Genomic DNA, 26,712 nt, shown 5'->3' on the forward strand with positions numbered 1-26,712 from the left:
ATCATATTAGGCGTTCCTTTAGCAGCATTTATTAGCATTCACAGCTCGAACTTTCATTTAGCTAATTGGATTGGAAGCAGGACAAAAGGGGAGATGCATGGGGGAACACAGAACAAAAAACAAAGATAGGTAGGAAATGAAATTGGAAATTCAGGTTTATTATCTCCAGTGGGATGGGATGAGCCTCGAACTGTGAGCTAATTCAGTGAGGTGTGCCAGAATGAAGTCGCAGGGAGATGAACTTTCAGCAACTATTTACGTGTGTGTGTGTGTGTGTGTGTGTGTGTGAGAGAGAGAGAGAGAGAGAGAGAGAGAGAATGCCTAGCACGGGTCACAACCCTTCCCTATCAGATTTACTCCCCTCTCACCGCATGCATGCCACACAGCGAGCAGCGATCCATGTCCCTAATGCTGCCTTGCCTGTCAGGGACCCTGGAGAATGAAGGATTATCTCCTCACCAAAACTTGTAACGTGATATCAGCAATGTAAGCTAGAAGAAATACAAGATCTGACTTTGATTTAGAACAGGTTTTTGTAGGGTAATCCTGATGATCTTGGATTGAATCTATTGAGAAAATAGAGAGCGTGGGGTACAGTTTCTGCCCAGGCTTGAATTTGCAGATGTCGCGGATATGATATTGAAAAAAACGTCGGCTTGAAGCTATCAGAAGACCCACTTTTAGCTTTTGTTTTTACCCTATCATATTGCATGTATTTCTAACTGCGACAATGGAATTTCGTGGAACTTTCAATGACTCAAAGGTTCATTTGATAGTTATTTTACAACACCAGAGTTGTATCACGAGATGTGTGTTGTAGTCGCTTTATGCTCTAAGAAAAAAGCAAAAAAAAAAAAAGCTGGAGTGTTGAAAGAAGTTAAGTGAAAGAAGCCGATATGTAGTCTGGTGGTGTGGCAGTGGATACTTCTGTATCTTTTGCCAGATAGCAGCAGGGTGAGCAGGCTGTGGCTTGGCCGGTTGGACGTTCTGGATGGAGAAAAGTGAGACTAACAACTGACATAACTGTACGGAATCAGAGCCAAGCCTCAGCCATAACATTTTCTTTCCCTCTTCTCCAAAGTTTATGGCCAAACTTTGAGTCTGTTCCGCACACATCTTCTATTATCTCGCCCTAAAGCTTTGGGCTGAAACATTAATTCTTTTTTTGACACTTTCTCCTCACCTGCCTGAGGTTAATTTCCCCGACCGTTCCTCTCCATCGCACAAATTTTCTCTCTCTGCACTTCTGGCTGCTTTTTTCATCTCCCTTTTTTTTTTTCCTCTGAACTTTGCTATCTGGCTGTGGAGGACGAAGCCGAGGTGGAGCAGGCCAGCAGCCTAGAAGCTATTTCTCAGAAACGGAGCTCCTAAACCCTGTAATCTTTTTTTTTTTTTTTTTTATAGTGGTGTGTGTTTGCGCTGATGTTCATGTGTCTCCTCAGAAGTGTGTAATTATAGTAGTAGTTGTTCCCCTCCTTGCTTCAATCCTTCATTGGTGGTGCATATTTTTATTTCATTAATATTTGGCAAAAGGATCAAATCTTGCTAATTCTGGAAAACTACATCTTTCTTTCTTTTTCAAGCTTTAATCCTAAATTCGACGTTACCCTGCAGCCAAAATATCACAAATAAGATTGCGCCAGGACTGAACCTTTAGAAAAAGATAGCATGACACATGACAAATGACTTCCAGTAGCCTGAGTGTGCGCTGCTCCATTGGGATTAAACCCTGCAGTAGTGTTGCAGCCCTCTCAGTGAAGCCATGGGACCAGCCTCTACAGTAGTTCATGGATCACTAATAATAATTGAGTTTATACTGTGGAGGAAGGAAGCTTATCTCCAGCCAGCACGCACGGCCAAACCTGACCTCAGACGTCATGTAGCCACAAGAGGGGGGTGTAGAGAGGGGGCAGCGGTCAGTCTGGGTGGGGTACAGTTACACTGTGTGTGTGTGTGCATAGATCAAGGGGTTTAATGTTGTTTGACAGATGCTGTGATTTCAGCTCACCTCCGTGCACTGAGCTATTAGCAGCAGCACGAGGTACAATCTTGAAAAAGCAAGCGAAGAGCCTTTGTCTGTTTTCAAGGTATGTATGCCAAGAAAAAAAAATAAAAAATGGCCGCCAGCAGCTTCTTTCATGTTTGAAATGCGTGAAGATAATCATGGCGTTTTTCCCATGCATCAAAAAGTTTGTTTTTCTAAGAGTGAACAATGGGACAACTTCTGAAACAATAACAGCTGGTAGTAAATACTCTAATAGTAACATTCCTGATGATACAGTCCATCTGTGTGTTTGGAGTTCTGACAGAATCAGTTTCATCCTTTTTACACACAAGTGTTGCTTTTTGGAACAAAGTCCTTCATCTGAGATCATCAAGAATCACTCCAAATTTTATGTGGAAATGAATCAAAGTGTTTCGAAGCATGAAAATATGGAATGAGATGGAAATGAGTTGCAGACCTCTTCCATATGGTGCACATGTGACAAAAGTCACAGCTGTGTTTATGGGGCCACATCCCAACAAAGAGACAGTAAATAGCGTTAGGTCAGTGTTTGATGAGCTCTGTGGAAAAAAGTCAAGTTTAGATCATTCTTTGGGTTTGTCAGAGTTCTGAAGTTGATAGAAGTCTTATTAAACTGATAATGGTGACCGTTTAAGATCAGAATTATAAGCAATTTGCACATTGATTAATGAAAGTTGACGGTGGCAGTGGCAATATTACGTGACATGTTTAGAAACTGCAAACAAAGAGATTGAAAATAGCACAAATGCACTGTACTGCCATATGTTGTAACAAATCACACTGTACAATGAACATGTTGTGCCTTTAAATTTTTTAGATGCAAGATGCATTGGCCGATATTGGCCTTTCACACCGGTATCGCCATATACACATGTTGTCCGATATGCAGTTAGATGGAAGCATTTCTTTTTATAGATTATGGTTTAGAAAAAGATGCTTGGTATGGCTTTAAATTAATATCAATACATTTTTAGGCTGTATTAAGAAAATGCATATCGCGTGAATAGCTCAACATATTGAAATGTCCTCAAAAGCACCTCGTTAATGCTCAGATTTATCAAAATCAAATATCACAAGTTTTTCTAGGATTACACAAGGATTACTTTCGCGAAACATTAACACAGATTTATGAAAAATAATCATAGTAATGTGGATATAATGATTGGGCTCGGAAAGGCAAGTATTAGTGAACAATCTGGTAAGTTCAGAAAATTACCTACACAAAATGTAATATGATAACTAGTCTCATATCACGATAATGATATGTATCGTATATATTGCCCAGCCATAGCAGCAGCAATTATTTAATTCCCAGTGAAGTTTACTGTTTCAGCGCACAGAAGTTTCTTTGAACTACACAACATACCACCTCCATAATATTCCTTTCTCACAAGTGTTTGATAACCACATCGGAGGGATCATCGCAAAAAGAATCCAGTATCGGCAGGGCTCTAGTCAGGTAATTGAGTTGTCAATCAACAAAAGAATAAGAGGCAACTTCTGTGATAGCTGATCGATTGTTGAAGTACTTTTGGTGGCAAATATGCCCATCATCTCTGATAAATAGCTTCTAAATTCTTAGGATTTGCTGATTCCCATTGGTCACACAAAACGAAAAAAAAGAAAAAAGCAATGTTGTTTTGAATCTGCAGAAAAAGGGTGCAACCATGCCTGTAAGACAGACCGGTGTTTCATCTTCAAACTCTCACAGCTTCCAAAGGCGGGGTTTGGGAGGTGTTGTGAAACCAGTCCTTACCGGCGATGCCTTACGCCAAGAATGTTCTGTGTGTGTGTGCAGTGCAGTAATTTATGATGTTCACGTGTGAGTGTTTCAGGTAAAGCACAGTTGTGGTTTTTTATGAATGAGACAAGCCGGACTGCTTCATCGTGAGTTGATTTGGAGCTTCACAGTTTGCTGCCGGCCATGACGAACAAAGAGTGGCCAGTGCAGTATGTAGGTCAGGTCATGTGTGTGTGCGCGTGTGTGTGTGTAGTGTAGTGTGGTGTGTGACAGGGAGCTACTTTGATTCCTGAAGCTCTTTCATGAAATGTAATGAAACCAAGGGGATAGTGAGAATACCACTTTTCAGTCAAATTCAAGCAGTTAGACCATATTACAGCAGTTAGAATATTACACATTAGCATATAAGTTGTATCTTCTCGGAAAAAAAAGAGGCAGTACAACATAACACTGTTCCAACTTAACTTTTCCACCATGTTAGAAAGTTTGAGTTCAGTGGCTTGAGTTGAACAAGAGAACTGCCACCATAACAGACGCTACCAGGGCAACAGTCACAGCCATTGTTCTGGTATTGGTCAGCAGCCGTCCTGATTTATTCATTTAAAGTGGTTATAAGCAGTATGTGTATAATGACTATGGATCAAATGACTGTGTGAATGTCAAAAGGTGACGGACACACAGCCAGCTACCAGCATTGAAAACAGACTCTGTGCAGAGACATGCACTGTGCAGTTGTCCTCAGCTTGTTATGGTGCCCTTTTAGCCCATTGTTTTGGTTTTACACTACAAAGAGTGTGGTTAACTCTACGCTCTTAAAAGCCACAGCCACATCAGGCAGCTGTTTCAAGAGAAAAAAAAAAAACCTCAAACCTGATTATACCTACTGGTTATGAATCATCCTCACTTTATTATTTATTTACCTAAAGCAAGCCAGTATCGCTCTTGCACTGTTTCCCATCCCTTATTGACTCTGAATACCGGCACTGGCTAAACCCCGCGGCAGCTATTTATTTCAGCGTTGTTAATAATCAGAGAGAAAATGCTTGTATGGTAATGCTGCAGGCTGTGCTCTTTCTATTAGAGCCAGGGCTGCACGGCCAAACGCCGCTCAGTGTGTATTATTCTCTCATCTCCCAGACCAGTCACTAGGTGATTCTGAGGCCCTGATGGGACCAGTTCAAAGAGCCTTGGCTATCAATAAATAGACATTTGGACCTCGATGCCAACTTATTACATAATGCCAGAGACCTCAGGGCAGCTGCAGGCTGGTGCGGGGGCTTCACATCTCCCCCTTCAACCCCTGCGGGCTGGCTGCCATTGTTACCCTGGAAGCGTGTGGCCGTCCGGCTCTGGCTCACTTACAGCGGACTCAGTGCAAACAACTGGTTGAGGCCTGAATGTAAAACAGCCTGGTGTGTGTTTGTGTGCGTGTGAGTGACACAGAAACTCGGGGTTGCGTATCTTTATTTACCGTCGTTGCCGGTAGATTTGTTTTACAATTTTTGTATGCATATGCGTTCATCATCCACTTGTCTGAGTGCAGACAGTGTCAAACTATTGTTTATTTTGTAAGCTATCTGTTATTGTGTGTGTGTGTGTGTGTGTGTGTGTATCTGTGTGCATAAGTGTCTGCTTGTTTGCCTGCAGCCCCTAAACCAATACCTTGTATTCTGATTTTTTGTTTTTTTTTGTTTTGAGGCAGCTCAGGGCAACAGCTCTTGCTCTGAGCGATGATGTGCCAAGGACATGGAGGTACAGTCTAGTGACGATGAGAGATTTAAGAGTGCACGAAATAGAGTTGACACAACCCTGGAAGTCGACCCTTGAGAGTACACAGGCACTGATTTGTTAGAGCGGGCTGAGATTTGTGTGCGAGGGAGGACGGAATTGTGAGCGTAACGGAGGATTTGAGCATGCGAGAGGAATTGTGTCACCATTTGAGCCAGCAGTAAGGATTCTCACGCTCGTAATGATCAAAGCTGCCCACGCTCACTTTTAGCAGCCTGAATCCACTAAGCACAAACTCGGAGCAGAGCATCACCTGTTCAACTTGACACGAAGAGTCATTCTGTTGGACCCTTTCTTCGACTTTCCGAATAACAACTGGGGCAGCCACCTGATGGAGATAAAGAACATTGTGGATTTTTCTTACACATAGATTTTTCTTAGCCACACGCTCAGGTGTATCAACAACGGACCAAAGCACAGACTGGTTGGATCACCAGAATGCACAATTGCTCTTCTGTAAGGAGACTGTGTTTTCCTTGTGTAGACTTTAACTTTGAAAAACAACGTGATGCTCTGATGTGGTTGTGTCCTGTTGCAGCTCATTGGACACAAATGGTCTGCAAGCGACCTCGTGCGATCTCACCTGCTAAGAAGCTGCCATAGCATGGGAAGAAAAATGAAAGAGCAGACCCAAAAACGAGGACGCACATGATCAGAATTGCACTCGGAAGAATCGGATTCTTTTGTATTCTTACAAATCCATGCGCGTTGGCTCTAAAATGTTGCGCTCAGAATTTGCTCTCTCAGATCTGACAGCATCAGTGTGCTTCCATACAAGGACCTCCACATTCTTGCACAAACATCAAACCTCCTCTCCAGTGGAAAGGCCTGAAAAATCATAAGAAGATGCATCAGATTCCAAAGTGAGCTAAATAATGTAGTTTTGATAATTGATAGAAACTGAGAATTGTGAATAATTAGCAGCAAACCATTTCCCTAGAAATCTAAAGTCGTAATCATGCAGTGCTGCTTTGAGGCATCTCGTCAAGGCTCTGAAGCGTGTTCCATAAATCACTGATCATCCACCTGCAGCAGTTTCGCTCTCCTTCATCAAACAGCCTGTTCAGACAGCTCCCGGTTCTCCCTCACCGCCCTGATCCTGTTAATCTGCCAGTTATTTTTTCTCTGAGCTCAGGAGCAAACAGCAGAATCACAGGCTCATGTGTCGGTCTGAGTGATGTAGCTGCCTAATGATGGCACCACAGAGAATGTCAGAGGAAGTGACAGCAGCGAGCATCTCGGTGCCAACAGGCTGACCACAGAGTCTGTGAGATGACAGTTGAAGTGTATCACTTACAGTGATAGCCATCGAGGCATCCCGTCTCCCACTCTGCATCTGTCCTGCGACTGCGTGACACACCGGCAGCTCTGATTGGACATGAGTCATCATATGTTGGCTGCATTCCATTTAGCAACTTCAGTTTCAACATCCTACTATTGTTTTTTTTTTATGTTCAGGCTCAGTGTCGCACTGTCATGACCCACTGCGTCACTTGAATACAACAAAGATATTACTAAAACTTACACTACACCTGTGGACTGTTGCAATGAGGCACTTTATAACATCTAGAGAATAAAAAGGGGTAAAAAATGTCTTGTAAGTGAGATTTTAAAGATCAAAATGGATCTCACTTTCTGAAAATTGACTAGAAATGAATGCACAATAGCACTCCTAATGTTCACTAGATTACACAAATCCTTGGTGGCATGTTCAGGCTAGATGTTCTGTTTTGTCACTACATTTACAGGGAATGTAAATCACTTTTACTGATTCCACTGACAGCTAGAAAAATGAGCTTCGCTCGAGCACAGAGGTGACGGCACTAATGGGAAAGATATAATGAAAGAATATGCTCCATTCTTTTCTAACCAATTCTGCCGCCCACTAATAACCTCTTAAATGTCTATAATTTTTCTAATCACAGTGTTTGCCTTAGTTCCCAAATAGAGTTTTCATACTGTGAATGATGTAATGATGAGGTGGAGAAGGCTCCTTCTGCTTGTTAGTGCCATTTCACCGGTTGACATAATTACTCAAGAGCATTGTTACTTAACTGTGATTCCCTGAAAGGACTGCAGGTAGACGAGCAGCGACATGCTGTCTCAAAAATAGGGCAGCTGCAGAAGCAAAGTAGCCAGTGTTTGAACTTAAATTCCCACGCTTGTAAAATTTTATAGCAGTTAAAGTACTGGATTTTTAGCTTTGGGGCTAAAAATGCCCATGGGACTGATGAGAAAGCATCTTTCCTGAATTCAAAGAAAACCTAAAGCAAAAAATAACTTATTTTGCTTCCTTTTCTCTGGTCAGCCTTTTCCTCTGCTGTTGCACAACCAGCCCCAGCAGGAAAGACCTCCGGACAGTGTTTTGTTGATGTTTGCACGGCCCTTCATTAGGACCAAAGCCAGCCGGGTCCAAATATTGGATTGGCAAAGCAACCCAGTGACATAAAGCCTCACAATGAACAAGTAACAGATAATAACTGGAAGGCGCTTCTTGGAAGCACTGATGAAAAACTGAGGAAGCTGGAGGGGAAATGGGCAGATGTAAACTCCGCTTCACTTGACAGAGACCTTCAGACGTGTGTCAAACTGTAAACATTAAGGCTCAAAAATGGCTTTTCCCTTTCCTTTTCTGTCTATTTCTGAGGTAGTTTTTGTGTTTGTGATTTTTGCCATTAAAAAAATGTCCTGATGGCTTATTTTCAAACCTCTCTACTCCAGTCCTCCCTTTAAACATCACGATGGAAGCAGCAAACAACTGTAAGTGAGTGATGCAAACAGGACAAGAGTGAATATAAGTAAAGAAATAGACAGAGCAAAATGACAATAGTCCCATTCTGACGGAATTAACATGACATGGGGAGGTTGAGAATGAAATATTCACGGGGCAACTGAGTAATTTAATTCATCGACATGGAAGGCATTTTAACCATTGGAAAATGACAGGATGTGGTCCGTAATAGAAGCGGTCCACGGGACAAACCCAAAAGAGGAAGTCAAAAGCCTCCCCAGGGGAGAGCTGAGGGGGAGGCCCGGAGGGAAAGAATGAGGTGGAGATACAGCGCTAGGTGAATTTGAGTCAAATATACCACATAGTCATAACTCTTTAAAATCACACAGACATGGAACACATATTTTTAGACTCAGAGTGAGTTACTCTTTCCAAGGATGTTGTTATGTCCAATTTAATGTGGCTTACATAAAACGTTATGTAGACATAGGAAAAAATGGCTACTTAACTTTGACACAAAAGAAAACTTTATGATACTTAGTCCAAGTACTCCAGTTATTATTGTGTTTACATCCATGGCTACGTTGGAAACTGAAATTGCGACAGGGTAATTTGGTGTTTGCATGTTGTTCTAACAGTCATATTGGTGAAAAACATGTTCACAAGAAAAACTGACGAAAAAGTAGAGGGACATGTGTCTCTTCACATGAACAAAAGTCAGCGATCTTTACTCGGCATCATATCTGTGACCAGAGGTTGTATTTGAACCAGATCACTAGTTCTCCTCATGGATGTCAATCAACAATACACTAAAGCACAATCATGAACGCAGCCAAAATCTAATAATGATGGTCAATATGATTCAGAGATCCCAAGCACTCTAATTTGACCATTTATAGTAAGTCTCCTGGCAAGCGTGCTTTTGCATCTCTGGTGTTACAGCACCAGCAGTATTGCTGTTATTCCATTTCCCTCCGCACAGCTCGACATTATCTGTATATATAAGATTTGTCCCAGGACTTAGCAGGTACCAGCTGTCGCTGCTGAATTATTAAACTTGTTTGCTGAAGTTACTAGAAAAAAGAGACAGAGGGAGGAAAAAAAAGTTGTAAGCATTTTTTTTTGTTTTTATGTTTGTAGTTAAATATGATCTTTCTGCACATTTGTGAATAGAATCCAGTCCTTTCCTAGCAGTCGTCATTTGATTGTTTGGTATTCAAGAAAAAAAAAACACATTCTGTTTGTCAGCTAATCCATAGATGTGTCTCGCACAGTATCTATCATACAGCGGTCAGTCACAGAGGACATCAGTGGACCACAGTGATTACTCCTGGCTTAAGCTTAGTGAAACAGTTTAAGCCCTTGTTCATCCATTAATACCCCAATGCTGAATAGTATAGAGACAAAACGATTAACCAATTAATTGTGAAAATAATCAGCAGATCAATCAACAATGAATACAAACAATTTAATAATTAACACTATAAATAACAATTAACAATATAAAAGGGTGTTTGAATAGGCTTAAAATCTCATTTGCTTTGCCCCATTGAAAGTCAACACATCAACCATGTTATTCCACACACGTTGCCGTAGTCATTTAATGTTCACAGTAGGTAAACATTTCCCTGTGCTCGTTGGTCATTTAGAATGCCTTGAGGATGAAACGAATGTTATCGTGGATTGGCATGGAAAGCAGCTCTCCACCACCCACTGCTGTTTCCCTGCAGCCTTTGCAAGTTGCAAGGTCCGTGTGAGGAGACTAACCTAGCGTACTGTATAGCCTGCAGGAGCAGAGCATAACCCGGTGCTAGTGACACCAGATAACAACAACAGCTCAGCCTCGTGCAGCATTAGCATGTCATTCTGGGAGGGAATGGACTGTGGGATCCCATTTTAAGCAGGGATGAGGGATGGAGAGCTGCTCCCACTCAGGGATAGGATTTGCTGCTCCGGGCCCGTTGTTCCCCTAATGCAGCATGAGGATGGAGGCAGCGGCGTGCAGGGATTCAGCTCCTCTTTCCAGCTCTCAGCCTCGCCTGCTGCACTGCCAAACCAAAAACCTTTCACATCGTGCCCCGTCTTAATAGGAAGAGCTATTTGGGTGGTGGTAGTTTTCCCAGAGAGGCTGTATTCCTCTTTCAACTGCCAAACACGATTGTTTGGCAAATTACTGAAGCCTAACTTTTATATGATGGAGCAAATTCTTTGGTTGCACATAATTGCTAAAACTTACTTGTTATGGCATGTACTAATGTATTTTATACACTAGTTACTCGCAACCAAACAGTCTGGTCACATATTAGTTCCAACTGTGCTGATAATTCCCATGAAGCCCAATTAGTCATGCTTTTATAGTTTTTGTTCTCATGTATACACACCACTTAGAAGAAAACATTCCTTTGGTAAAACCGTAAAAAAAGCCTTAATACCACTGAGGATGTTCTTTGGAGTGATTATTAGTGTGAGTTTGCTGCTTTATACTGCCTACCAATCCCAATTCCGCCAAACAACAAGCATATTTATCTCATATTTTGAGCGACATTCAGCACATTTCACTGTGATGGTACGCTAACAACAACAGTCACATCTGGTTAGACAACTGGCAGCTAATTTGCTCTGCAGAGATTCGAAAAAACGTGTTTATTAGTCATTTTCTACCGTAACTGTAACCTTTTAAGGTATGTAGTAAAACATGATGGTGTGACCTGATGTTTCTACAGTGCTTATTATTTTATGTACTGTCTTGGTTTGCTCCCATCTTTGAAAATCCACCCAACATCCACATCTCGGACTAGCCTAACTGCCAGTTTTGGGTAAACTCAAGTTGTCATTTTCTTTCTTCTGTAGTCCGACAGAGAAATAGGTCTCCAACCTAACGTTACTGTTGTTATCAGTGAAATATAAAACAAATCAACTATGGCTTTTAGATGAATTGGATGGTAAACTCTTAAATAACATCATGACAAAAGATAATTAAATTGTGTGTAAGCTAGTGTGTGATGTGGCGGTTTCAACGCAGAAGCTATTGGAAACAAGCATTGTGATTGGATCTGTACAACAAGTAGTTCCGATCAAGAAGTCTGGTTGGTCAACTAGACATTTATAACATGATCCAGTCAGCATGGCAGAACACTAATCTCATCACTAAAGAGAATACTACCCATTTCCATGCCACAACACGAGGCTACTAGCTTAAAAATAGATGTTAAGGTTGTAGGCGAAATAGCTAAATCTGTCCATAAAAATCATTATTTTCAGCAGATATCTTAGTTAGAACAAGATTGAGCTAGCTGAGCACTTTTGTGTTTGTATGTGTGGTATTTATTTAGTTTAGATGTCTAAAAAGTTTAGATTTAGCTCATGTTGGCTGGTTGACTTGAGAGGGGCTTGAAATAGTCCTTGTTGCTAGGTCATTACTAGGGGGTCGGCCTACTTACTGGAAACGTAGACTGCATAGGCGAACAAATGAGTCTACTTACATGACTAATATCCAGTTATTTGTCAGACCCAATGTATTTCAAGGGAAACAGAGCTAAAATTAGCAAAAGAATTGTATATATATATTTTTTATAAAAAATACCCCACAATATGAATACATTTTCATTATGTAATTTTATTTTGTTGGAAACTTTTGCAAGATAGCAATATTTTATAGAGCGTGAGCTTTACTGACTCTCAAGGTTTACTTGAGGGTGATGCTTATGGACCTTGGTGTCAGCGCCTGACTGCATCAGTGTTGTGCCGACAATGACTGTGAAGCAAACTCAGACAACCATCTTCAGTCTTTAGGTAAGGAGCAGTCCGACCAACCACCAAGCAGTGGCCGAAATTCAACTCTTACTAAATACATTTCATGCATTGAAAGCTTTTCTTTGATTGCCAAAAAGACTTTCCTGCTCAAGTGTCCTTGGCTAGGAAACTAAATGCGAACCACCTCCACGTGCTGACCCTGACCTTTGACCACCCAGTGGAGGGGATCAGGAACACAATTAGCAGCTACATCAGCACATCTTTGACACAGCAGAAGAAATATTGAGGGAGGCCAGTACATATTGTGTGAGCAGATGACTGCTGACAGTGAAAAATGCAGAATGAACCACGTGTTTCCTGTGAACGTCTTCATCGGGACATGATGGATGGAGCTTGCCTGTTTCGCAGACGTGACCCTGCAGACGGTGCTTTAATGGCTTTTCAATCAGAAGCCCTAAACTATGGTGTTGAGTTGATGGCTCCAGCCCGCAGCTGGGAAGCCTCCACAACAATTTTGCTCCGATACCAATATTCTGACTTAGACCTCCATCTATAGTGTTATGCTATCAATACAAGTAAGCAAAACCGCCAAGCAGAGTTACAAAACAACAGATTGCTCTAGTTCCCACATTTGGGTGGGTTTTTAGTAACTTCAGCAACGTGGTTTTGATGTAAGCTGTTTGTCCTTGTCAAGTCTGTCAAGCTAAAGCAGACTGGGATCAACTTCAAGACGAGGCCGACTGTTCGGCTCTTGCTGTGTTCTTACTTATCTGACCCCGAATTCTTTCGTCTTCACAGAGCCAAACTAGCTCACTCTGTTCCAATCCTTCCTCTCCCTACCTAATGCAACTGCTGAACAGATTTATTTTGTGATAGCGTAGATCCGTCAAGTCCACTCTAACACTATGGGCAGCGTCATTATACAGCCTTCCACCCCTTCTGACAGCCCAAACCCTCATCTTCAGGAAAAAATTACTCTTGTGCTGCAACCCTTTGGACTTGCTCATCCCTCGATATCTGTTTGACACGTTGGAGCTTTCAATTGCCAAGACTTTTGTCTAGTTTGCATGTTTTCCTCCCCTCCAGAACTGCAGATAGGGCAGATATAATGATGGTGTCCAGTTTCCCCGTTGGAAGAATTATGAGTTCTGTGTTCCCATGGATTATCCCTGTCGATAGTTGTCCTCTAGTTGCCTCTGAGCGCTGTTGACTTTCCATTTGAGCGTGTTTCTGTGCAGCCAGCAGATTTTGTTTACCCAGATTATTATTATGATTTTTTTTTCCTCTTGTTTTCTATCCCAGCACTGAGTGCGGTCTTTTTATGGTTCTTATAAAAGGTTGGAGTTTGCTTTGAGGCCGCCTTGGTGCTCTTTCGCCAAAGCCACAGCAGATGTGCCGCTTTTGTTCTTCATTACCGATTGGCAGCTGCTCGGCGCTGAGAGCGGCCTGAACGTTTCAGAGACACAATGCGTGAGTGAAAGCTCACCCCTCTAATTAAGTAAATGGTGAGTATTTTGTTCCTCATGTCGGCAGGGGAAACAGAAAAATTATGTTTGGAATAAAAATAATAAATTTCTGCTGTTCTGGTGTTATCAGCTGTGGGAAACCACAGTGGTTGCTCCAGGAACAATGGCTAGATGAAGCCTTGGTGCAGAACGATGCACACACACACTCGTAGCAAAGAGTCACATCCAAAACGAAATGCATGCGCTGACTCAGACACTCTCTCATTCACTCGGATTCCTGCCGTGTGTGGAGCTCAGTCTGAGGTTTTGGGTGCTGGGACGGGACCTTGCCGCTTGTTTGTCCCACAAAGTCCCCAGGGCCACTTAAAAACTCATTCACTGCCACGGACGTCTTTACCTCGAAGGAAAACAGCAACACACAAAGGAAGCAAACTCAGGACCACACATGCTTGTGTATGAGGCTATATCGGTGTCCGTTTGTGTCCGTGCCATGGAAAAAAACATTATGGCTGCCAGTATGAGACCTGTGTGCCTTTGTGGTATGATGTTACGGAAGAGGTACCGTGTGATCAAAGATACTGGTTACTGGTAAATTCCCCAGGATGGTTGGGATGAAAGATTTAGAATGTCTCTCAGTCTTTGGACAGTGGAGGGTTTGAGCTCTTACTTCAGCAAAGCTGGGAGTTTAGGCACCTAACCATCGACTAATTGTCCGGGTGGAAGTTGAAGTATAAGGTAATATGGCCAACTTCAATTTATCAAACCAGGAATTAGAGGCTTCCCTGCTGTAACAGGGTCATCGAGGGTAAGAAAAGACCCTGTGTTACAATTTTTGTCAGTTTTGGAAGCAATAAAACATTCATGCTCCTCTCCCTTTGCTAGAATCTGGCATTGGGCCCTTCATAGGACAATAGTTCTGTTTTCCCCTCCCTGTCCCTCTGTTTGGTTTCTGACACTGGTTTTTGTTATGTTGGAATTTATATTTTTTTCCTCTTGCATGGTGCCATCTATTAAAATAAGGATGTTGTGTGAAACATAAATAGGAAACAATTTGATAATTAGCAATTAATAAAAACCACACAGACATTACATTTAAAGTTTTCTTTATTCGATGTGTTGGTATCATGGTGGGTATGAAGGGGTTATCCTCACAGGAGGATGGGGCGAGGTTCACCACTTTGTGAAACACATGATTGTTCAAAGGATATCACTGCATGAACTTGGGAACACTTCATAAAACCGTTGTTGGGAAACAAAGTTTGTTTGCAAATGATTGCATTCTGTGAACTATTTGCGCAGCAACACAATTCTATTGGAATCAGGGTTTTATTACTTTTGTTTGAGGTCACATATAAAGTAATTATCTGATCAACAAAACACATGCATTTTCTCACCCACAACACAATGGAAGGCCCTGGGTTGTATGCTTCCAACTAATCACATATGGTTTGTTTTGTGGGTGACGGATGTTATATGCATGTGTTATTGTATGAACATTTTACGACTTCATTACCCCCTCACTTTTATTTAAAGAGTAACACTTTCAAAGTGATGGTTTTTCAGACAGGGCATTGCTGAAAACACAAGGTAAACCTTTTCTGCAAACAACAACCAATTGGACAAGGACACAGAGGTTTCCGGAACAAACAGGCGGATGAAGGGACAGCCCGAACAGTAATTGAATTGTCAGGCTGCACGATGATTAATTGGGTTGTAATGCACGGTGGAGGGATAGGCTTTCTAATCCCTGTTCTATGCTATATGGAAAAACCAGTCAAGCATGCCTTGTCTCTGCAACCCGGTCCACCTTTCAACTCATGTGCAAAGTAATAAACCATGGGTGAGAAGTGATCTAGAAATATTGACTGCGGTGATACTCCCACAGTTCACAGTGCAGAAGAGATGAAACAAAGAAAAGGGCTCTAGGAAACATGAGTTGCAAGAACATTTTAGAAGATGAAGGAAACAACCAAAGACACAACTTAATTAGACAACAGAACTAAAATGACGAAAGATCTTACTTGATGGATGATGAAAGAATGAAACTATTTGAAAAAGAGACAATAAAGAGGAAAGAAAGTCAAAAACAGAGGTACTCTTGCACTGCACAGAACAGGGAGGCTAAAACACAATAAATAAAGACTGAGTTTGAGGAGAAAGTGAGATAACATTAATATTAATTGATATTAATAAATATTGGGGCTCTGATAAGTGTTCAAAGATTTGAAGTGAGTGGACAATGCTCATTTTTAATTGACTTTTGATCAGATTTGATACAGCACAGCAGTAAGTAAAATATGCTGTTTATTTTTATATATATATATATATATATATATATATATATATATATATATATATATATATATATATATATATATATATATATATATATATATATATCTTTCTGAATTCCAAATTTGAGCTTTCTTAATTTTAGCACATTTGAAAAAAGATGAAGGGCAAGGAATGAAACAAAACAACCCCAAAAGACACAAAGTTGTGTACTTGTACATACCTGTTTAAACAAGATGATTAATCTCATATTTCTAAAAACGTGTTAAAACTTGGCTGGCACAGAGCTTTTTGCAGCGTGATACTGTTACAGTTTTACTCGGGTGAGTGCTCGCCAATCATAGACATGAATCTAAACTTTTGAACCTGAAACGCGATAAGTTTCCCACAGTTATCATATTTCATCTACGGAGGAAGCAGTTTCGTGTTTGCTGCCTTCCAGAAGAATTTCGCAACAGATTTTTTTTTTCTTTTTTGTAATTTCTGCAATGCGCCCAGAGAGAGCGGGCCGACCTGTTGGACGAGAAGATTTACTGTCAAAGCTTTAACGGGTGCTGAAAAGACACATGGCACTAATTCAAGTTGGCAGTGAAACAATGCCGTAGTGTTGTTCATCTTCTGTTTTGACACAGCATCTCTTTCTGGTGCCACTCACTGAGTTGCCTACAGCTCAAACTATAATCCTGTGTGTGTGTTTGCGAACGCAAGTTATTCTGGCATGCTTCCAGTTGTCTCGTCGGCTTTAAAGCACCTGCCAACACACACCTTAAGTACAAGATGTACATTACACAACAGGCATCTCAGAGGAACGCTTGAGTCGTCCATTGTCCACTGATGCACCTTGTGACCTCCTTCCTGGCCTCCCTTTCCCTGTCGTGTCATAAAGCAGACATCTGGTTGCCAAAATGCCAGGGAGCATTTCTACCCTGTAATGTCCACTTATTCTCTTTTTATAAACACACTCATATGAAAGAGCGCGTGTTTACTAGAGATTTTATTTTTGGCACAAACTTACCAGCCTTATTCTAGGGAAAAGTAGGGATAAATTATTCAGGCAGCATGGGGAGTCATTACCCAAAATCTATTCTGGGAGCGTGTTGTGCTCAGCAGCCACTTAAGGAGATGAAAGAAATCTCATTTTTTTTTCTTTGTATTTTTATAATTTCTCTGTATTCAGGGAATGTTGACCAAGTATTTATAAATCAGGCAGGGCCTCTTCTGTTTCACAGCTGCAGTGAGCTTCCCTGTACAACCGCAGTGTTTTGCTGGTGTAACTGGCAACCTGCTGGCAACAAGCATGTTTATCTAACCTTCACGTTTGCACCGATCCCAAAGGTATACTGCCGTATGGATATTAGATTATGAATGGTAGGCTCGACCGAATATGATATCCAGATTTATGGATATTCTGAGATGTTTTTGAATCACCAGATGTAACATTTCTATCTCTCCTTAAAGGGATATTCCGGTGTAAGTTTAATCCATGGTCTAACACACCGCGAAACTGTGTTACATTGCAGTAAATGGGTCCAAATATAAAACCGCCATCAAAAAGCCACAAATAATGCTCAGAACAGCACCAAACTTCAGCAACATTAGAAATAGGGTCCCAGCACATATTTCAAGGCATCAAAGATTTGATATAGTTGCCATATTTGTCGGAAAATATAAACGAAACTCACCACCCGAGAAGCCTTCCTTGTTGTGGGGAAGCCCTGTGAGTCGATTACCGAGTGCAGTAGAGTCCCGCAGTCATGGTCATTAAGCTGCGGAACTCTACTGCACTCGGTAATCGACTCACAGGGCTTCCCCACAACAAGGAAGGCTTCTTGAGGGGTGAGATTTGTTTATCTATTCCGACAAATCCGGCAATGATATCAAATGTTTGATGCCTCGAAATATGTGCTGGGACCCTGTTTCTAATGTTGCTGAAGTTTGGTGCTGTTCTGAGCATTGTTTGTGGCTTTTTGATGGTGGTTTTATATTTGGACCCATTTACTGCAATGTATTGTTGTCGCACGGTCGTTTCTGAGGATGCTAAAACTACGTTAGCTAGCGGTCTGCAAACTTTATTTCTCGAGAGGGAGTCTAACACAGTTTCACGGTGTGTTAGACCATGGATTAAACTTACACCGGAATATCCCTTTAAAGATGCAATATGTCAGAATTTTAGTAACAATAAAAAATACAATGGAGGTAATTAACAAAATGTGAAGAAATTTGGCTTTTGATGTGATCTGAAAGAGGTCTGTGAAAGTGTTGCTGAGATATCTACCGAAGTTGGCAGGTAGCTCCTGACTCGTAATGCTACTTTGTACCTCGAGAAGCTATAGTCTGATAGCTCAGGCCTCCAGAAATGGGCCAGTGTCCAGTTGTGGTGTTTCAGCGTTCCCCACTGAGGGCCACCCCCGTCTGAGAATTCTTCTCCCGATGGTCGTAGCTCCTGTGGTAGTGGTGCAAACAATGCAAATGCTCCCACAGTGGTACAAGCTCCCAGTCCACAGTCCAGGCATAGTCACCAATAGGATTTCTAGCTCACCTAAATGAGCATACTAGCTAGTTAGCAGCAGCAGTTAGCGGTTACACTGGTTATATCCCGCCCCCTGTTTGCCTTGGAGTATGAATTCGACAGGTGGCCAATTCTTACATATTCAATCTTCAAAGTTCCTCTCCTTTTCCTTGCATTTTTTCCCCTTCCTTCTCTCCTCTCATTTTACACCATGCCCTTTTCACTTCTCTCACTTTCTCTGGATGCAGGACTTTTTTTTTCAGTCCCTTTGATCAAGTTTTCATCAAGACAGAAGAAGAATTTACAATTAGATCAGGTTGGGAAATCATCTGACCTGGACTCGTGGAACCGCAGTCTTTTTCCACAAACGCTGTATTTTTCCGTCTGTGACATTCTCAACTTGAAGTCCTGAGTTCTTTTTCCCCTTTGATTGACACAATCCCCCATGTGAGGAGAAACCGCTGACTGACTGTTTTTATTGGGGGGTCTCGGAGCTCAGCGGTGCTGCTCTGACTGAGCCAGAGTCTGTGGGCTATGATGTTGAAGGGATGTGAAGGGGGTCTTTTCCCACTTATTTAAAAGAAAAACATCTCTGCTCTTGCCTGTGTGTCAATTAATGCCAAAACTCTGGAGATGAAACTCAGCTAATCCCCCTCCGTTTCCTCCCCGTCATGAGCGTTTTGCTCTGTAATTGTTTACATCTGCACTATTCCAAAAAAGCTGTTGTTGAGAGAGAGAGAGAGAGAGAGAAAAAAAAAATAAAAGGGGCCCTCTTAAAACGTCTCAAGTCCCCGCTGGCCCCTGGATCCTCTGGCAGAGGATAAGAGAGGCCAGGCAAACTCCAGCCAAGCTGCACTGCACTGCACCAGTGCCAGTCCTCTCGCTCCAAACGAAGTCGTCTCATCAAAGTCACTCCTTGCTTCTTCTTTTTTTTTTTTTTTTTTCCAAGTTCTGTTGGGGCTGTATCTTTATTCATGTGCAGTAGACAGTGGCCTGTCCTGACCCTGCTGTATGTCATCCTCCAAACAGTCCCACCTGTGCTGCCTTATTTGAACCAGGCGCTCTGCCTGGTAAGCCGATGCTTATTTATCACTCCGCTTCAGTCATAAATATACAGTAGGCGTGTTTGTTAGAACATTTGTCGGAGGATGCGAACGGTTGCACTTTACTTTCAGGTGACACGGTTGATTTATTGCCCATAAAAAAGAACTTGGAAATGAGTTCCGGTAGAGTGAGATGCTGTTTACTCTTGCATTGAAAACTGTGTCACAGAGGTGATGAATGTCTCTCTGAAAAACAGACACAAGACAAGCTCGTTTTAATTCATGTCGGCTGCAGTGAGAAACGGCACGATGTTGTATCTTTTTTCCTTTTTCGTTTTTGTCCATGCAGCCTGACGACGTCTGTTCGGTTTGCATCAAAAGCTTCGGCCCTTTCTCACTCCCAGTGCATCGAATAGAGCAAGTGGCCTTACACTCCCCAGTCTGACACTGTAGTTACTCTCTACTCTCGAGGTGACCCTCTGGAGCAGTAACATAAAAAGCATGCATAATCAGATTTGTGGTGGTTGGATGTGTCGTACAGAGGATTTGCCGCTTAAAACTGGGGTCTGCCTCCCCTGTGTGACCGAGAGTCAAAATCAATTTGTTGTGGGTAAAGACGGTATCAGAACAAGTCAGAAAGTCCGGTCAGTTCAGAAAACTACATTACTTTACAGTAATGAAACCTTTAAAACAAAGAAAAGTCAAAGCTTATGTCATATAATGATATAACAATATCTAAAATCTTGGACGGTATACAGTCTTGTTTCATTATAACAATGTAATATCAATATATCGCCAAGCCCTACACTAGAATAACAATACCAGATTACAGTTAGAGTGAAAGTAGCCTCAACAAAGGAAACAACAAGCACAGAGACCTCCCGAGAGGGGAAACTGGGCATTTAGGCAGACTAACAGCTCACTTTATCCCAGCACCCTCTGGGACTTCCTGACTTTGTTCTTCTGGCTTCTTCTCAGCTTTTCGGTGTAGCAGTGTGGCTGCATCGCGGCCTGACAGGTACTAATAGAAGCAGTCTGCATCCAAGATACATTTTTCTGCCGAGGCCACTTCACTCGTTTCATCTGAGATGAATTTTACTCCCAGTCTTGATGTTGTTTTAAGACTATTCTCAGAGGTATCCGCGCATAACTATGGCATGTGATATTTTGTGATCAGAAGTGCTTAAACACTCCATACACATTCAATACACTTCTGTTCCAAAAAGCAATGTTCTGGATTGGCTGAAGGCCTTGGGGGGACCGCAGCTGTAGCGAGAGATGTGGTCCATACATCTCTCTCTGCTGTATTCGACGATGCTGCATTTGAGGGTGGAGTTCCGAGTACCATCCCACCTGATTTGGAAAAGCCCTTTTCTGTCTCCAGGGAATTAGTTTTAATGCTTCTCTCACGGCGAGACATTTACAGCCTTCTTGATTTTCTCCCGGGCCGCTTGGAGCTAGATGAAAGCAGCCGTCTCCACTGGGGCATTTCAGCACGGAGCGAGCGCTGAAGACGTGGGAGGGATGTGGGAGCAGGAAGGAATGTGGAGGAGTTCCAGCGCTCGCCGTTCAAACGGACGTGACTCCGCCCTTTACTCCCTCCCTCCTCTTTCTCTGACTCTTCCTCAATTTCAGTTACATTTGCTTTATTGGCTTGACATGAAAGGCCATTATAGCCGAAACCTGAAGGTAAAGGATATGTCTGTTGTTGTGTTCGAGCCTGTCTTTACCTCCGTATCCTTTCCCCTCCCATCGTCCTCCTCACCTCCTGCTGTGGCAGAGAGTGTGGTTTACATTGAAGCTTGATGTTTATAAGTTTGGAACAAAGTTGCAGCTCTCTGTTGTGTAGTCCGGCTTTGTGGTGGTTGATAGTGTTTTTTGTTTTTTTTTGTAAAATATGAAACGAGGCTTTCAGTGTGCTGTGGAGAGAATTTAGCTGCAGGCTGTGCTGAAGCTGCTTTGATTTGGGAGCCGTATACAATCAGCTCTTAAGATAAGTCCAAGTAGCGTTTTGATTGAAGTTTTCAGTTGCAGCACCCCACAGAGCCGGTCCTCCCAGTGACTCTGTCAAGGACACAATGTCCCATTCGCTCGACTAAATCCTATATTCGCACACCCCCACTACAGTTTTGGTTTGGTTCTCCATCAAAAATGTCTTCTTACATGTCCAGCTGTTATAATCCAGATAAGAGAAGGTGTTAATACACTCCCTAATAACAGCACCAGGCTTTAGAAGAAGGGATTGGACTTGTTCGGCCTTGGCTTTAGTCTTTAAGGTAAACAAGAGCGGTCCTCACCCTGCAGACACTTGCTGAGACTGAAAAAATACAGGATCATCCTCTGTATGTGTTTTTTTGGTGAAAAAATGTGCGTCTAGTTTGATTTGTATATTACTACTAAACTGAGGGGTAGCATCAAGCATTTTAACTGACATCTGACTTTGTTCTCTCCGTGGATGCTCCCACTTCTTTGCATGTAGACTTTAAGCAAAAATACAAAAAATAATGTATAAAGTAATTTTCAGTTGACAAGGTGTCATTGTAATATTTTCCAATAAATTCACAATAAATGCAAAGCTTAAACAGTCAAGGACAGTTTCCCTTTAGAGAAAACATGTACATATGACATAGCTATGATGAGTCAGCTATGATAATGCAACATTATCAGTCGGTTTCAGAGTTTAATGTCAAATCATTTCTTTAGACTGGCTTTAGAATGACTTTTTTCATTGTGAATTTAGAGTTAATTAAGCTTCAGTCAGTAGTTATTTCGCTGTTAACAATGAATGAGGTGAAGGTGATGGTGAAATAACTATCAACTAACATTTAATTAACTGTGAATTTACCGCTTATCAATGACAGATATTACCTCTTTTTTCGACTCAATCATACAAATTCCTATCACCTGATTCATCAAAATATCTCATTTGCACACACATAATCAATGTGAATCAGAGTTCCTTTCTTTGGTATTGAAGACCCTTTGACTTCATCCTATGACTGTGCACCATGTGTGCTTTTAAGTCACCATTCATTAAGGCAATACTTTCATTCACAAACCACAACTGACACTGCTTTTATTTCCCATCCCACCACCCACAGACACTGGCACACCACTTGTTGTATTCCCCTCTGCCTCTGGCTGTTCTCATGTCAGAGCCATTGTTGGTTTTTGCTTCATCTGAGGCTTAATTGTATCCTTCCCCGTTTAAATTGAACTCATTACTGCAACAGGGAAGTTTCATTATGAATCAAGGCATGAAAGAGCGCGTCGGCTGTTCCCTGGCTCGGTGACATGTTTTGCATGATTCAGTGTTTGTTTCTGGAAATGTCTCACAGTCGGATATTAGACAGAGCTGATGTCTCCCCAAAGGCAGAGTTCCCCGTTTGGAGATAGACACATGCACACACACACACACACACACTCTCTCTTATACACACACAAAGATACATACTCACACTCGCTCAGTCATGATTCACCAGTCGTCAAAAGTAGGCTACGCCTGTCACTTCGGATCTCTGCGTCTGCGGCGATGTGTTAATTCTCATTCCATGCTTTTCATCTTAAGACTCAAAGTGCGGTCAGCTGCAGCGTTTCCATCACACCCCAGCCACAACTTGCCATATGCGATGCCACACTGAGACAGGCGGATTAAGAGATGAATTAAGTCGAAGCTTTGGCCGTATCCTCACCAGTATCACACAGACACCAGCAGAGACGGACGCCTGGCCTCCACATATGGCCACGTCCCTCCCAGCCAGGGCACGAGGCCGAGCTGGACACACACTAACACACATCTACAGTTGGTCGCACACAGCCACTCGCTTTCCCCCCTCTATGATTCGTCTGGAGCGTTTCTTCCAGCCAGCAATAATATCCCCTCCCTCCCAGCCCCTTGTAAAGCCCTGTGGGGGATTATCCTCTTTCAAAATGTACAACACTGATATTTGTTACCGTGTGCTGCTATTCTGATCCCAAGGATTGTCACTTCAAAAACCATGAATCGCTGTCTTGTGGGATCAAAGCGTGGTTTTCATAAAGGCCCGCTCATATGGACTCGGGGTGCGTGGTTAACTCTGTGCAATCGGTCAAACATGCATTCCATTTGTTCTGATTATTCCCATCGCTTCATTACAAAATCTTATACGAACCAGAGAGCAGTTTTACTTGTTTCCTGCTGTTTCTATTCGTGTACATATGTGCTCCTTGGCAAGACATCTATGAACACTGTACACATGCATTTGTAAGTGCCATATGAAAACATGTATATCTTAAGGAACTTTTTTTTTATTAATTTCTTTTTTACTATTATTGCGGTTACTTTGATGAAGCCACATAATTGAGGCAGAAATGCCCAGCATCATGAGAACATCCCCTCTTGTGTTCCTGCTAAAAAACAGGGAGGGGGAATCAGGGTCTCTATTCATGTTCTCAGTTGCATGCTTGAGCAGTCGCTCAGAAAACAGATCTGCATGAGGAAGGTTGCATCACATGTGTAGAGCGATGAGGGGAGCGTTTTAATCTGCCGGCTTTTTTTTTTTTTTTGCCTCTCTTTAGAAGGGCAGACGCTGACTAGTCATGTGAGTTAGACGTTTTGCCACATCAGACTTAAACTGGCAAAAACCACTTCAAGCAAGTGTTTTGTAGAAGTGTGAGAGAGTTTTTTTTTTTTCAGTTTTATTTTTCCCGTTTTTGCCATTTTTATTCATCTTTTCAAATGGGATCATTTAAAACGCACATTCCTGTGTCTGGAAAACTATATAGTAGACACTAACCCCTCCCATCCTTTTTACAACACTGTTAATTGGCCAGAAGTATGCCGTTCCTGCTACCTGGAAACAAATCACCCTGCAGCTTAATTAGTATGTTATTTACTTAATTACAGCTAAGTGGTTGCTCACAGTTCAGTTGTCCTGAGCCTTCTGGTGGTCCTCCGTAGTGACATCGATGGTCAGAGATCACCGCCGCGTACATTCATTTTTCTCTTCAATTTATATATCTACTGCACGATCTATCCATGTGCATGCACTCAGATCATCCCACAATACATGCATCCTGTAAATCCACAGTATGTAAACCTTTCCATCCAACCAACAACTGATCAACTGTAATTCTGTGTGTGCATCCATCAGTCCCTCCATCTGTCCATCACTCATTCCATCACAGTCGGATGTGCATCTTGTAGGAAGCACTAATTCCTGCCATCCATCTCTGCTGTGTCTGATGGCTACGGGACACAGCGGGAGGTGTGTGTGTGTGTGTGTGTGTGTGTGTGGAATAGACTACAAGTGAGGGCTAAAGTAATGTGGCTGGAGAGCATGGGGATGCAGGGAAAGTGACAGATGGTGACGGAGTGATGGGGGGAAGGATTGTGTGTCACTAGGGTAGTGCGTCGGCGGGGGGTGGCGTGTGTGCATGTATCCATGTGTGTGCACGCTCGTGGGATTAGTGTGTGTTCGTACGCTTGTAGGTACTCTAAGAGTGTGCACGCTTGATCCGTGTCAGTGTTTAACAGTACGTGTGTGTGTAAATGTGTGTGCGTGGGGCGGCAGCAGACCGGTCACACCCCTCGCGCAAGCTTCTGTGATGCATGTCTGACAGAAAACCCACCAGTGATATCACAAACCATCAAGTACACGCTGGACGCATCTACTTCCAGGCTCCGTTTGACTCTTGTATCCCCTTCTGGACACTTTTTTTTTCTGGGGCACGTCAGAGCCTCGCCGTCATGAAGTGGCTGGCGTCTGTGCGCTCGGTGTTGGCCGGGGGCAGCCGTAGTGCCCCCGTGACCCCTGCTGCCAGTCCGAACATGCCCTCTAAGGCAGATCTGCGCTCCAAGCAGGTAAGCCGCACATGGAATCGCATTCGGATGCTTGACCTGAGGAACAAAATGTTCATGATGATGGTTAAAAACTAGTGAAATGTGTGTTGACTTTGGCTATGTCCACTTAAACTTCACTTTTGTACAAACCAGAAATAGCTTTTTTTCGGATTTCTTGAGGGTTTCCCAATCAGTTGTGTCGGCTAAATGCTGATTTTCTGTGTCGAACGCAGCTTTGATTCTTTGCCTGGATTGCTGGTTGTTTTTTTTTTTTTCTACTTTTATGATCAATCTAATTGCACTTGGATTTTAATTCAGTGAAAAGGAGTGCTTTGGTGTATAGACGAGACAGTGTGCTCGTGTGTGTGTGTATGCAACCTGCACAAAATCACTGTCCAGGAATGCATACAAGAAGCCATGAAAGAGATTGAGTTTATTTTGCTTGGATCTCTTGCCTCCCCTTTGCTTACAGTGAGTCTGAGTCAGTGTTTCGTGTGCTATTGTATGGAAATGGCTATACACTCCTTCCTGCACCAAGTCTCCCATTATGCCCAAACATAATAAAAATACAGTCGGCTACATGTTCTCAAGGTCTCCTCATAAATCTGCGGATATACTGCTGGAAAGGAAGTGCGCAGCGACCTCGGAGAGTAATAGGTCATGTGTGTTTGTGTTTGTGTGTGAAACCACAGTAGTAGTATTAATCCCTCAGCCTGACCCGACGCTGCACTGATCCTGCAACGATCCTCCAGTATCACTCCAAGCCCGCCCCCCCCCGCCATGCCTGATCCTGCATGAGAGTGAAACTGAATGTTGAATTGGGGTTAGGGTTAGGGGTTATGTACTTGCGCTTACAAGTTACAAAAATCTCAGCTTTACCAAGAGTTCCTCTCCAAGGTGGAGCAGTAGTTCAGCAGCAGTGAAGCTGGAAATAACTTCTACATGTGTGGGTGCATTTACCCTACTCTCTCTCTCTCTCTCTCTCGAGCTCATACACACACACTGGGCAAGCAACCAGTTAGAATTTGTCATGAATATTAATGAGCGAAGATTGCTCCATTCAGAAAGCACCGGGGGGCAGCAAAGTCATTACACTGCAATGAGTGACCCCTAAACATGTCCTCTTCGCTGTGTGTGTGTGTGTGTTTGTGTGTGTGTGTGTGTGTGTGGTGGCTGCAGGCCAAATACTGTTGCATAAACCTTTTTCAAACTCCCAAGTGTGTTTCAAGTCATTCCTACTAAACTGCCACCCAATAACAACTCTCTGGGTTCTGTATCACCTCTTCGGCTCATATTTACCATCTGTTTCTCTGTATGCTCCCAAATGCGTAGCCCTACCCTTCCATTTTGGCGGTCATACTGAGGTGTAGGGTGTTGTAATTCTTCCAACTGAGGGATGTAAAAACCTGTTGTTGAATGCATTTTTGTCCATTTCTTTAGCATTAAACTATTGTTACTACCTTGCTGTTCTCCTTGAAGCTAACTAGCTAACATGATATTGTGATGGTGTGCATGTCATTCCTGCAGTTTTACATTACCCCC

At 42.5% G+C, this 26,712-nt stretch overlaps 1 protein-coding gene across 5 annotated transcripts in view; it reads left to right on the plus strand.

Annotated features, from left to right (window-relative positions):
• Positions 1–26,712, plus strand: part of nav3 (neuron navigator 3) — a 443,539-nt gene that overhangs the window by 178,314 nt on the left and 238,513 nt on the right. Inside the window, exon 1 of one of the 5 annotated variants that reach the window (XM_030440418.1) lies at positions 24,982–25,191. The exons of the other annotated variants lie outside the window; for them this stretch is intronic. Within the exon in view, the coding sequence (XP_030296278.1) occupies positions 25,078–25,191 (114 nt within the window). The 5' untranslated portion in view covers positions 24,982–25,077. Of the gene's footprint in view, positions 1–24,981; positions 25,192–26,712 lie in introns of those variants that run through there. 5 annotated transcript variants of the gene reach the window in all.

Source organism: Sparus aurata, chromosome 14 (genome assembly GCF_900880675.1).
Source record: "Sparus aurata chromosome 14, fSpaAur1.1, whole genome shotgun sequence".
Lineage (NCBI taxonomy): Eukaryota > Metazoa > Chordata > Actinopteri > Spariformes > Sparidae > Sparus > Sparus aurata.